Below are 13149 nucleotides of genomic sequence, written 5' to 3' on the forward strand. Positions count from 1 at the left end.
TATAACACGTGGTTTAGTGTAGCTGGGAGTGAGTCTCAGCCTGGGCAGACAGATTTGCACTAGTGTAAGGACTTGTCTACACTGGCAATTTTACAGAGCTGCAACTTTCTCGCCAGGGGTGTGAAAAAACACCCCACAGAGTGCAGCAAGTTTCAGTGCTGTAAAGCGCCAGTGTAAACAGTGCACCAGCACTGGGAGTCACGCCCCTCGTGGAGGTGGGTTTTTTTAGAGTGCTGGGAGAACTCTCCCCCAGTGCTCTGCCGCGACCGCACAAGCCCCGTTAAAGCACTGCCAGTGTAGACTAGCCCTAACTCTCTCACCTTCTGGGTATGGTGTTCTGTCCCATCTAGTGGCACCAGGACCACTTAGAGAGAGAGAGAGTTAAAATGAGTGTGCTCTACAGCCTTAGCTAAGAGCTAGTTGGCTTTTAGCTCATGCAGTAGAGGCTCATGCTCTAAGATCCAGAGGCCCCACATTCAATCCCACCCGCTGACAACCAGGGTCTGCTGGTGTTACACTAGCACACTAAAAATAGTGGCGTAGATGTTGCTGTACTGACAGAGACTCACTCCCAGCTACACTGAACCATACGTTATAAAGTTAGGCAACCTGAACTGAGATACAGGAGATTGGGTGGCTAGCCCGAGCCTCTGCAGCAACGTCCACACTGCTCTTTTTGCCGTGATAGCTCAAGCCCAGCTAGCATGAGTCTGTCTATCCAGACTGGGAAGCTCACATGCAGCTGCAGTGTAGCCATACCCCTAGTGGCTAGAGCACTGGATTGGGACTCAGGAGACCTAGTTCTATTCCCAGCTGTGCCACTGACGTTGGACAAGTCACTTTGCCTTCTATATGCCTCACTTTACCCATCTGTAAAATGGGGGTAATCATGCTGACATCCTTTGTAAAGCACTTTGAGATCTACTGATGAAAAATGCTTACATAGGAACTAGGTAGTATTATAAGGAACACTTCAGCTATGTAAAACGTGCTGCGTTGGTGCTAGCATTCAGCTGTATTTGGCTGTAAATGGTGTCTAATTTTAGTCTTAAAATCAGAGAAGTGGAGATTGCAATTAAATTTACTGGAGAGCTCAGTTGTCATGGTACACACACCTCTCCTCTTTCTCTGTCTTTTTATTCTTCTGAAGGCAGAAATATAAAATGAAGTACTACAGTGGGAGCAGCTAACGCACCAGGACAATCTAGATTGTCTAGAAATTGTCAAAGGCCCTTCACATCATTACAATTTCTGTTTCTATTACAGTAATTGATTTAGGAAATAATTCCCTCAGTGCCTCTCTGTAAACTGTCTCTCTGACCAAACGAACAAGTGTAAGAGGATTCGTTGCTAGTCTTATTATAAATTTAATCCAGAACAAATGAACAAAAGTCATTTGTGCTGAGCATGACAGATTTCCCTTCTATAGATTTGTACTGTCCTTGTACTATTTATGAGGTTAAATACACAGTAACCTGACATTAATCCATGCTGCTCTCTGAAGCAGCATGTATTCAGTAGAGTCTGTCCAGCCCACCATTACTCAGTGCCATGGATTGCTAGTTCACCCAAGACTCCCAGGAGAGGAGAAAGAGACTAAGATATTCTACAGTTGTAATAAGGTGAAATGCACAGAACCCAGCTAAACAAATCCCTCTATCATATTTTGCCTTCACTATCTTAATTTCTGCATGACAAAACCATGTTACAAAGTTAAAATGGGACCAGTTACACTGATGTAAATCCAGACGAACTCCAACTGACTTGAATGAAGTTACTCTGGTTTACAATAGTGTAAGTGAGTGTTATGCCCTTTTGGCCAGGAACTCTCTTAGTATGTGTTAGTACATCACCTAGCACAATGGGACCTGTCCTGATTATACTGCAATATAAGCAAACAAACAACAGAAACGATCTGGAGCACTGTGCCTATAATGGTTTATAGCTAAAAGCCGCTCTTCCACTGCTTTCAAAACAGTCTTGTCTCAATCCCTATTTCTGTCTCTGTGTCTCTAAATTAGAAGTTTTGTGAAACAAAGTAAGTTCTTTGCTCTCGTGTTGCTGATTTTAAAGCACGATGCTCATTATGGCCTAGTTTTTCGAAAGAGCTCAGTACCCGCTCAGGCATGAAGGCATGTGTCCAGATTTTCAAAAGAACTTGGCACATTGGCTGCAGAACTCTTATGAGACTCTGGACATCAGCTGCTGGGTGGTGAGTAATGAGCTCATTTGAAAATCTGGCTTTTTATACCACAAGTAATCATAAACTATCACATTTCATTCAGTTGACATGCAGATTCTTTTTTATTCACAGACGCAACCTGGTGGAGGGCATTACCACAAGCTATCTGAAAAAATGCACCTACCACAAAAACAAAGATCCCTTTTGCCCTGTGTTTGAGCTGGGATACATTGTGAAGGAATCGGGACAAAATTTTCGTGCCCTGGCCCTTCAGGTACACAGATTTCAACTGATGTTTGCTTTGGTCATGAGAATGAGGGGGCATATGAGGTTGACCTGAAATTTTTTTTGTCTTGTTTTTTGGTTTTTTTGGCCACTGAAGTGAAAAGTCATCATTAGCACAGCTGTATACCTTGATCCACAGTTCTGACCAATCACTTTATATATTTTGTTTGCAGCAAAATCCAAACTTGGCAAATAGGAGTCAACAAGGTGTCCTTTTGGGGGGCTGAGAGCATGTCAGCATGCTGTCTTGTAAGTTCAGACAGCAGCAGATCTCCCCCTTCCCCTCCCCCCTCGCCTCTCTCATACACACAGCTTTCCACAGTAATGGTTGCTTTGTCTCAGAACAGATAAGCATGCCGGCTGTCAGAAACGGAGCTTTCAAAGGGCACGGCATGCCTGCAGTGATTCCAAAACAATGTCAAGAGTGGCCAGTTGATTTAAGGGGATTATGGGACGTTCCGGAGGCTGATCAGAGTACAGTAATGCAACACCTCGTTCACACTGACGCTGGGGCACTCCAGAAGGGGTGCATCAAACATTATTCTACTCGCCGAGGTGGAGTATGAGGAGCGCTCTACCCATGGAGTCAAAGCGCTCTACGTGTCTTGCCAGTGTGGACAGGTAGTGAGTTACAGCGCCCAGGGCTCCTTTAATGTGCTGTAACTTGGAAGTGTAGCCAAGCCCTTAGACTACAGAGAAATATGGTCTAATCTGCAAAAAGAGATCAGGAAAGGCAGAGCATTTTGTGCTCATGTTAACAAGGATTGTGTGTAATTGCCACGTTGCTGATCACAAGGTGCTACAATGTTGTTTGTTTTAGAACAAATAAAGAGGGTTGTTTTTTTCTGTCTCCACCCTTATCCTGTTTGGCCTTTGTATTGAGAAACTCACCACTACTTTGGTTCAGGCTTTTTTGCTTCCTTATTGCTTTTTGTTAACATTTCCCTCTCCACCTCCACAAGTGCACATGCATGGCTCATACACAAGCCACCTGTCTACATGTTAGCATCTTACACCAGGGAAGAGGAAGAGGTGAAACATGTTACTATGGAGCTGTGTCGATGTTGCTCAGTTGATTAGATGGAAAATGACCTCCTGAATCCAGCACTATCTAATCTGTGCCCCCTCCTCTTCCTCTCTCCTTCCTAACCACAAGACTCTGATATGTTCTCTCCATCACTGGCCCAGCCTCATGAGTGACAGTTCCAAGCCCACAGCAGTTGTGTACTAACTATTGATCCACTGAACTGGCTCTAAAAGCTAGTAAAACACGGAATCCATGCTACTTACTGTATGCACAGAAATGGGGCCTATACATGAAGACACTGTACCTCCCTGTTTCCATTCTTTTTATTTGTTGTTGTATTTCCAATGGTAGCCCATTGTAACTGGTTGAGAGATTAATCTTTTCAGCATGATTGGCCAGATCTGTCTGTTTAAGGGGTTACAAGTTTATCTCTCTCTAATCCAAGGAAGAGCATTCCTACAGATGGACATGAGCTGCAAAATTTGGATCCACGCCCAGCCCGCACTTCAAATTTTAGGGATTTTCAGATGCAGGCTTTTGGCTTGGGCTTCTCTCTAATAATCACAAAATGAAAGTCCCTTCTCTCACAAACACAGGATGCAATCATTCTATCCACCAGCTTGGGCTGTGACATCAACCCTGCTGCCCCAGTACTTAGTGGAAGGGGTCGTAGCTGCTCAGGGTCATGCTTCTAGACACAGGTTACTGAACAAAGAGGAGGCAACCTTGTGAGCACTATAGTGATACCATGTAAACAGCAACAGTCATCACAGCCAGCATTACTAGGCTCCTGTATCCAACATGAGGACGTCCCAATGAAGCTCTTGATCTGCTCTTTCCGAATGGAGCAGCATGATAGTAGAAGAGGCATTGGAGGCTCTACTAGTAAGTGAGGGTGAGGCTAGCATGGCAAGTGTATCATACAAAGAACCAGATGATTGCAAGGAGTCATCCTATGACACTGAGAGTCCTGGGTGAAGAAAGGGAAATAAATCAGCAGGACTATGTATCATGACTGGATCTCTGGTCCCTTAGTAGCATCTTTGGAGCTAGCTGTGGAGAGTGAGTTTATGGAGAAGGAAAAAGCATCCCTTTCCAAATTAAAAAGCTAACAAAACCAGGATGCAGTAGAGCATCCTGAGCACAAATTTCTGCATGATAATGATATGGATATTTCCTGTCCTTTTGTCGTGTCTCTTATAGGGTGGGGTTGTCGGTATCACCATAGACTGGGACTGTGACCTTGACTGGCCCGTGACATACTGTAAACCTGTTTACCAGTTTCACGGACTTTATAATGATGACAATAATGTTTCATCAGGCTTCAACTTCAGGTAAGATGGCCCTATTATCTTCTGTTCAGCCTTCATATATAGTTTCTTTCATCCTGGAGGATCTCAAAGCACATTACAGACTCTATAAAAACGGATTATTCTCCCGGTTACCAAAATAAATGTCACGTTGCATGTGCAAAGAGCAGCCGTTTGCTTTAGACGAGGAAGTGAAAATTCTCCACCTCCCTTTAATCAGTTGTCCTTCCTCTCTCTTCCTCTTCTCACACACCCAGGCACTCACTCTACACTCCTAGCTCTGAGCCATTGCAAAACCCTCCCAGGGTCACCCATATGCCCCAAATTAAAACACCATCATAATCATAACATGATATATTTCCTTTGCTGAAATGGGTTAGCAGATCCCATAACTGTCATTATAGTTGTGTAGTGCTACGCCTGGCACTGCACTTAATAGTAACATGTAGCTCATATATAGCACTTTGCATACTTAGATCTCAAAACACAGGCGGTCAGTATCATTACTGCCTCTCTGTGATGACAGGCAGGGCGGCTGGGCCAAATTTGAGTGAGTGACATTGTGACTTAGTGTATGGGGTCAACGATTTGATCTGGCTCCCCTGCTGTCATAACGGGGGGAGGGGGAAGAGGGAGGCAGCCAGGCCAAACCTGAGCGGCACTGTGACCCTCTGTGCCGGGTTCCATTGCCAAGAGCAGGGCCAATCCCCTGGGACAGGAGCCACTCCTGCAGGGTGAGTGCAGAGTAGGCTTGCTCTCTGACCCTACCCATCCCGCAGAGTTGGCGGTGCCATGCCAGCAGGTGCTGCTGAGAATGGTCTGTGCTCCCTCAGTGGGGTGAGGAGGAGCAGAAGTACCCAAGTCAATGATTTTGGGGTTCCCCCCATCAAACTTGGATGCTGGCTGGGCTGCAAAAAAAAGACAACATGCAGTTGGTGGGTCACCTTATTAATATGTTCCAAATGTAGTAAGAGCATGGGTATATTCACTACACATATTGTAAAGAACAAGGTATTTGTGAGTTAGGCCAAACTTTCCTAAAACCAGCCAGATACTCTCTAAACTGGTACCGCAGTGATCACAGAAATTCACACTCTACATTCATTCACCCATTAGTGGCACAGGAGTCTCAGTCGAGTGCCTCATCATAGGTTGCCTACCTATAGATATTGAAATACCCATTCATTTTTTTGTATTTGTTTGTTATTCATTTCTTTAGATTTACATAATAGTAACAAAATGAGAGCCCTGTGCACTGTAATACTTATTCTTCTTGTAATAACATAATACACCCAGTAGCAATAAACAACAAATGTTCAGACAGGAGCAAATGAACTCATCTCCTCCTAGCCAGTAGTGAAATTTTCAGTTGAATATTTTCAGTTCATTCACTGACTTTGATTTGGAAGAGGTTAGCTTCAGGGTAAAAATAATACTAACAAGCTGTTATCTAGCACTTTTCCTTAGCTCTTATCCTCAAAGCACTTTACAAAGGATGTCACTATTATTAGCCCCATTTTCCAGATGGGGAAACTGAGGCACCAAGCAGGGAAGTGACTTGTCCTAGGTCATCCAGCAGGGCAAGAGTCTCCCAAGTCCCAGTCCCTTCCTCGGTCCACTCAGTCACAGAAGTTCTAGTTTCTCAGTTTTCTAAGTGGTTTATATTAGTTTCGTTTATTTTTGTTTTCTAAAGACCGTGAAAGGCCATTTAACATATTATCTGTCTGATTGGAAAGGTATGCCAAATACTACAGAGATAACGGAACTGACTACAGGACTTTGTACAAGGTGTTTGGAATTCGGTTCGATATCCTGGTGAATGGAAAGGTAACATCCTGTGTGAATTCATTTTAAATTTAATTCACAGATTTCTCATGAGCCTAGCTTTTAATTTCATTGCCAGTTCATGTGTTGTTATATAATCCACTTCAGTATCTGAACCTAATGCATCTCAGGGTCTTAGAATGAAGGTTGAATGAGAGTCAGGATGGTGCGTATGCCATTTCCATATATCCCTGAAGTTCATTTACTGAAGCAGAGGGGTTGAATTGTTTCAGCAAACTTTGTAGGGATGGATATGATTTCTGCTGGAGTCCTGGGTGCTTCCTGCTGTGACAGAGCACTCTCTCTCTCTCTCTCTCTCTGCTAGTTAATAGATAAATTGCCAGTAGATGGCACTTGGGAATATGTAGCATAGTTCCTGGTTTTGCAAATGGTTCTCTCTGTACAGCTATTTGCACCAGCTCTTTACACTTTCCACAATGGCCATTGAGCACTGCAAGCCATCTTCGAAAGATGGAGTTTAAAGGTAATAGGTCACAGTCATCAAATCTAATGGTTTGGTCAGTCAGAAAGTAACCATTGTGAGCTGATGGTCTCTGTCTTTTCCTGGTGCCCACATCCCAGAATCACCCCTACATTAGTATAGATGGCACTATGGTTGGCAATCTCAGCACAGACATCAAGCATGGGTGTGGAGATAGACTTGCCTCTTGTCACTAGGAACTGGTCTCTTTGGGTCATGAGTAGTTGAGGAGCATTGCGGGAGGAGCATAAGGAAAGTCATTGGAACTGCCCATCCTTTTCCTGTTCTTTGCCTAAATAGAGAACTCCAGTTGCATGGATGGAAATCCCAGTGTCTTCAGGAATATTCAGTTCACAAAAGAAAAAGAATGTAATGGCTTGATATCTAAAATGCCCCGTCACCCCATCTCCTTCTCTAGAAGGGTGTCCACAGCTCCTGCAGAACTTTGAGAGGGAGTGAACTCTTTTAGTGGTAGCCATGCAAGGTTCCTGAGCAGGGTCATCTCTAGCCCTACCTGTTCCTTCCCCCTGCAGGATTCCTCTGCTTTATGAAGAGAGCCTGCCTATTTTCTCTGCTTTTATTCAGGCAGGTAAATTTAACATCATCCCAACGATGACCACGATAGGTTCTGGAATTGGTATATTTGGAGTGGTGAGTATTGCTGTGTCCAGCCTGCATCTGAACATGCAAATTATTCTGCTTACATGTGGCACTGAAGTGAAAGTGACTCTGAGCTATAGCAAAATACCAGCTCCACATAGGCATCTGCCTGGCCCTGTAAATCTGGAAAATGCAAAATGAATAGAGAAGATATTTCCTTGCAGAGCTCATCTATCTCCAGATCCCCTAGATATAAACAAACCACAGTGCAATGGGGTTTGATGTTAGACAGTCTGCATATCAGCTTGGGCTGCCATCTTGCTGGACCCAGTCCAGCTAAGGAAAGTCAGACCTGGTCAATATTTTCCTGGGAGACCTCCAAAAGAAATGCTAGAGCAAATATTCTGGCTGATAGGTAGAGGTCTTCCTTCTGCATTTATACCAAACCAATACCCCAGCATAGTTTTCAGTGGTGAGGTTCTGTCTTTGAGGTGAGATACCACATTGGGATCCTGCTGCTTGTGGCCATTAAAGACTGCATGGAACCTTTTGCAACAGGAAGGGTGTTAAATTTAGGGTGTTTGCCAAATTACAGTTTAAGTAATTACTTTCTGCCTACTTAAGTCCCCTGGCTTGAATCCTGCATGTATCACTTCTGTCCTAAACTAAGGTGCAGCCTGACTGTGCACTATTAAACAGCTGCCATGTTCCACGTCCAAAGTTGATGAAGTGACTGCTGTTTGCAAGGTGCTTTGGGATACTTTGGAATGAATGATGTAGACTCGGGAGATTGGTGCAGATTCCTGGTTTAGAGGATCTAATACTTTAGGTTCTGCCCTAACCATGGTTTGGTTTCTGTGTCATACTTTGTCTGATTTAAGGCATCTGTAGTGTGTGATCTGCTCCTGCTGCACTTTCTCCCACGACGAGATTATTACAAACAGAGGAAATTCAAATATGCGGAAATGAGGACTCCTGTGTCTGTAAGTAACAATTCATTCCTCTTTTACCTGAGACTGCAGAGGGCAGGAGGTATTTGTACATATGTATGTGTGTTCATGTATAGAGATTATACAATAAATCTGTGTGTGTGTGTATAAAAATATATTGGAGAGCAGCTAGACACTTCCTTCTTTGGATGGGTTGGATCTAGTGATTGTCAAATCCATATAATACTGAACAGAGACTAGAACCCAGGACCTTCAGCTCTGAAGTTAGAAAGCCCTTTGATATGAAGAATTTCCATTAGCTCTCTGCTTATTCCCTCAGTGATCCAATCACTTAAGAGCGACAGTCATGTGCCTTTAGGGTGAGGTTTTCAAAGCAGTCAGTGTTTGCGCTAACTCTGCAATGACTGGAGTCAATGGCAAAACTCCCATTGGCTGCAGTGGGAGCAGAGCTAGGCCAGCACTGAGTGCTTTTAAAACCCCCACCCATGTCACCTTAGAATAACATTGCACATTGTAAATCCAGGTTGTTTTTCACAGCTGCCTAATGGATCTGGACTGTCAATTTCCATTCAAATTAACAGCTATTCCAGAAATTAAATTTTAATGGGTATTGAGCACCCAGATCTCCTAGATGGATTTGCAAATCTCAGACCTTATGTCTAATGATCCCTTCTGAGTCGTGAGATTGAGTGGGGGTTAAATCCTTTGCTCCGTCTACCGTGCATCCTACAGGCCAAGAGGTGACTTGCAGAAAGAACTTATTCTTGGGTGTTTTTAAAGAATACTCATGAATTACCCCAGATTTCAATGGGTCACTGGTCATACACTTACTGATCTTTCTAGGATACCTTTTAACTAGTGCTGTCAAGCGATTAAAAAAATTAATCGTGATTAATCAAACTGTTAAACAATAATAGAATAACATTTATTTAAATGTTTTTGGATGTTTTCTATATTTTCAAATATATTGATTTCAACTACAACACAGAATATAAAGTGTACAGTGCTCACTTTATATTTATTTTTATTATAAGTATTTGCACTGTAAAAAAACAAAATAGTAATTTTCAATTTGCCTAATACAACTACTGTAAATTGGGCAATCTCTTTATCTTGAAAGTTGAACTTACACATGTAGAATTACAGTATGTACAAAAAACCTGCATTCAAAAATGAACCAATGTAAAATTTTAGAGCCTGCAAGTCCACTCAGTCCTACTTCTCATTCAGCCAATTGCTCAGACAAACAAGTTTGTTTACATTTGCAGGAGATAATGCTGCTTGCTTTTTGTTTACCTTATCACCTAAAGGCGTTCTCATGGCATTGTTGTAGCTGACATCGCAAGATATTTACATGCCAGATGCGCCAAAGATTCATATGTCCCTTCATGCTTCAACCACCATTCTAGGGGATATGCATCCATCCTGATGATGGGTTCTGCTCGATAACAATCCAAAGCAAAGCAGACTGACTCATGCTCATTTTCATTATCTCAGTCAGGTGCCATCAGCAGAAGGTTGATTTTTTTTTTGATGGTTCGGGTTCTGTAGTTTCCACACTGGAGTGTTGCTCTTTTAAGACTTCTGAAAGCATGTGCCACACCCCATCCCTCTCAGATTTTGGAAGGCACTTCAGATTCTTAAACCTTGGGTTGAGTGCTGTAGCTATCTTTAGAAATCTCACATTGGTACCTTCTTTGCATTTTGTCAAATCTGCAGTGAAACTGTTCTTAAAATGAACAACATGTGTTGGGTCATCATCTGACATTGCTATAACATGAAATATATGGCAGAATGCAGATAAAGCAGAGCAGGGGACATACAATTCTCCCTCAAAGAGTTCAGTCACAAATTTAATTAACACATTTTTTTAACAAGCATCATCAGCATGGAAGCATGTCCTCTGGAATGGTGGCTGAAGCATGAAGGGGCATATGAATGTTTAGCATACCTGGCATGTAAATACCTAAAAAAGTGCCACGCAATTGTTTGTTCTTACTTTCTGGTAACACTGTAAATAAGAAGAGGACAGCATTATCTCCTGTAAATGTGAATAAACTTGTTTGTCTTAGCAATTAGCTGAACAAGAAGTAGGACTGAGTGGACTTGTAGGCTCTGAAGTTTTACATTGTTTTGTTTTTGAGTGCAGTTATGTAACAAAAAAAAAATCTACATTTATAAATTGTACTTTCACAACAAAGAGTTTTCACTACAGTACTTTGAGGTGACCTGAAAAATACTATTTCTTCTGTTTATCATTTTTACAGTGCAAATATTTATAATAAAATATATCACACTTTGATTTCAATTTCAACACAGAATATATACGAAAATGTAGAAAAACATCCAAAATATTTAATAAATTTCAATTGGTATTCTCTTGTTTAACAGTGCGATTAAAACTGCGATTAATCGCAATTAATTTTTGTGAATTAACTGCGATTAATTGACAGCCCTACTTTTAACACAGACTTACTCTGATTTCCAAAGAGTTGGGAATGCTTCACTAAGCAGGGTGTGAAACATACTGAGACCAATTGAATCATGGTTACTGTTGCACAAACAGAGATTAATCTTTATTACTGATGCCGTTGTGGGGTAATCCCAGAAGGAATAATTTTTTAATTTGGTTTGGACTGGGCAATATCACAGGAAAAAGAAGAGGCTTCCCCTTCCTCCATGAGCAATCTGCAGAACAATGTGATGGGCTCTCAGTGAAACGTAAGTGGCCTCTCCTATCTAAGTTAGATGAACCATTGGAAGTTGATGAAGTCACACCATTCGACCCAGTGGTGAATTTGGCCGTCCCTATTTCACACAAGGCATGAGAAAGATGCTATTAAGATAACAGAGCTGGGGAGAGCAACAAGAGAGAGTTGAAATGGGGTTGCAGATGTGGCTTATGGTTGGTTAGATCAACAGATGAGGGTCATAAAATCTTAACAGGTGTTAATGTTTCATTGTGTGGGCTGGGTGGATGCCCTCATCATGGAGATAAGATCTGGGGTGAATGGCCTGGGTTCCTCCCTAAAGTTCTGGGTGTGACTATGGCAAAGTCAGCTGAAGTACAGCTTAGCTCAGAGCTGTGACTCTTGGGGAGGTGCTGGGCAGGAAGACCCATCCAGGAGAAGGTGGTGATGACTTTTACTGAACCTGTCTCTTTCCTGGCAGGGTCTGCACTGAAAGAAGAACCTGCATCCTCTTCCTCTTCTGATATGTTGTAATTGCCCCCACTTCATCAGGCCATCACAGACCAAATGCCAGCTGAACTCACCGTTTTATACCTTAGACTGAGTCTTCCTAGGCTAATACATCTGGTCTGTGTTTCAGCAGACTATATTTGTCAGGATAGGAGCGCACACCTTTATGAGCGCAGCCAAAATGTGAGTGGAAGGCCGATGGGCTGCAAGATAGCAGATGGTTCTGATTTAGTCACAGCTTTAGGCACTGACTAGCAGTGACTAAACTATTCTGGCATGGGGGATCCCCATTGACTTCACCCCAAGAAAAGAGAAGCATGGAGCCCCATTTAATTAAAGCACCAGAGGGACTTTTTCCTTGTTGCTCTTTTTTTAAAGGCCCTCTGAAGTTAGGGTGACCAGGTGTCCCGATTTTATAGGGACAGTCCCAATATTCAGGGCTTGGTCTTATATAGGTGCCTATTACCCCCTACCTCCATCCTGATTTTTCACACTTGCTAGCTGGTCAGCCTATCTGAAGTGCTACCATCCTTGGTCCAAATACAATAGACAGAGAGGGAGAGAGGTTAGGCCAGACTAAATACTGAGTCTCAAAAACAAACATGGGCAGACCCAAACAGTACTAATTACATCACCTTCCTTATCCCTAGTTGGGTATTGGCATCACATGTGATAAGGCGCACACCCATAGAGTTTAATGAGATCACAGCAGACAGTTCTAGTTCCACCTAACCTTCTGTGGTCTGACTATGAAATGCACAGAGGCTGTTTGGAGCTATGCTCTGGATTAGCCTAGGCTCTGCCTGATTTGTAGGGACTTTGTTAGCCCTGGCTAAGCCACTGTCCAGTAGAGGAAGTGCCTCCTCCTGATGAGGACCGCAGTGTTCCTCTTGGTCAATTACAACACTTGATAATTATATGTGGTGGGGAAATGGTTATTTTGTAATAATGTATTGTATTAAAATAAACCTCTAGTTTTTCTACTAATTCACCTCGTGCCAGTGCTTGTCCTTGGAGGGTGTAGATAGATACAGTGTTTCTTACAACTATCTTAAGTAAAGGGTGCATTCACACATCAGTTTTAACAAGGTTTTAACTCAACCCATAACACGGTTTCACCTAGCTCATGACAGTATTTTAACCTAAATTATTGATATGTGGTAGTAGTCTCAACCTTATCTACATTTTAATGTAGTTCTTCTCTGGGAATATATAAGGAAATTGACTTACTGTTAATCCAGTTTTTTGTGTAAATGTTGTGTAACAGGGTCAGGCCAGAGGGTATCAGGA

General features: G+C 42.6%; 1 protein-coding gene across 3 annotated transcripts in view; it reads left to right on the forward strand.

Annotated features, from left to right (window-relative positions):
- P2RX1 (purinergic receptor P2X 1) overlaps positions 1-12850 on the forward strand; it is a 33266-nt gene extending 20416 nt beyond the window's left edge. For 2 of the 3 annotated variants that reach the window (XM_030536840.1, XM_030536839.1), the window contains 7 exons: positions 2315-2456; positions 4698-4828; positions 6541-6631; positions 7695-7760; positions 8591-8692; positions 11312-11380; positions 11831-12850. In XM_030536840.1, the coding sequence (XP_030392700.1) occupies positions 2315-2456; positions 4698-4828; positions 6541-6631; positions 7695-7760; positions 8591-8692; positions 11312-11377 (598 nt within the window). In that variant the 3' untranslated portion in view covers positions 11378-11380; positions 11831-12850. Of the gene's footprint in view, positions 1-2314; positions 2457-4697; positions 4829-6540; positions 6632-7642; positions 7761-8590; positions 8693-11311; positions 11381-11830 lie in introns of those variants that run through there. The other variant, XM_030536841.1, reaches the window with a different exon arrangement.
- Positions 12851-13149: the final 299 nt, after the last annotated feature.

Source organism: Gopherus evgoodei, chromosome 17 (genome assembly GCF_007399415.2).
Source record: "Gopherus evgoodei ecotype Sinaloan lineage chromosome 17, rGopEvg1_v1.p, whole genome shotgun sequence".
Taxonomy (NCBI): Eukaryota; Metazoa; Chordata; order Testudines; family Testudinidae; genus Gopherus; species Gopherus evgoodei.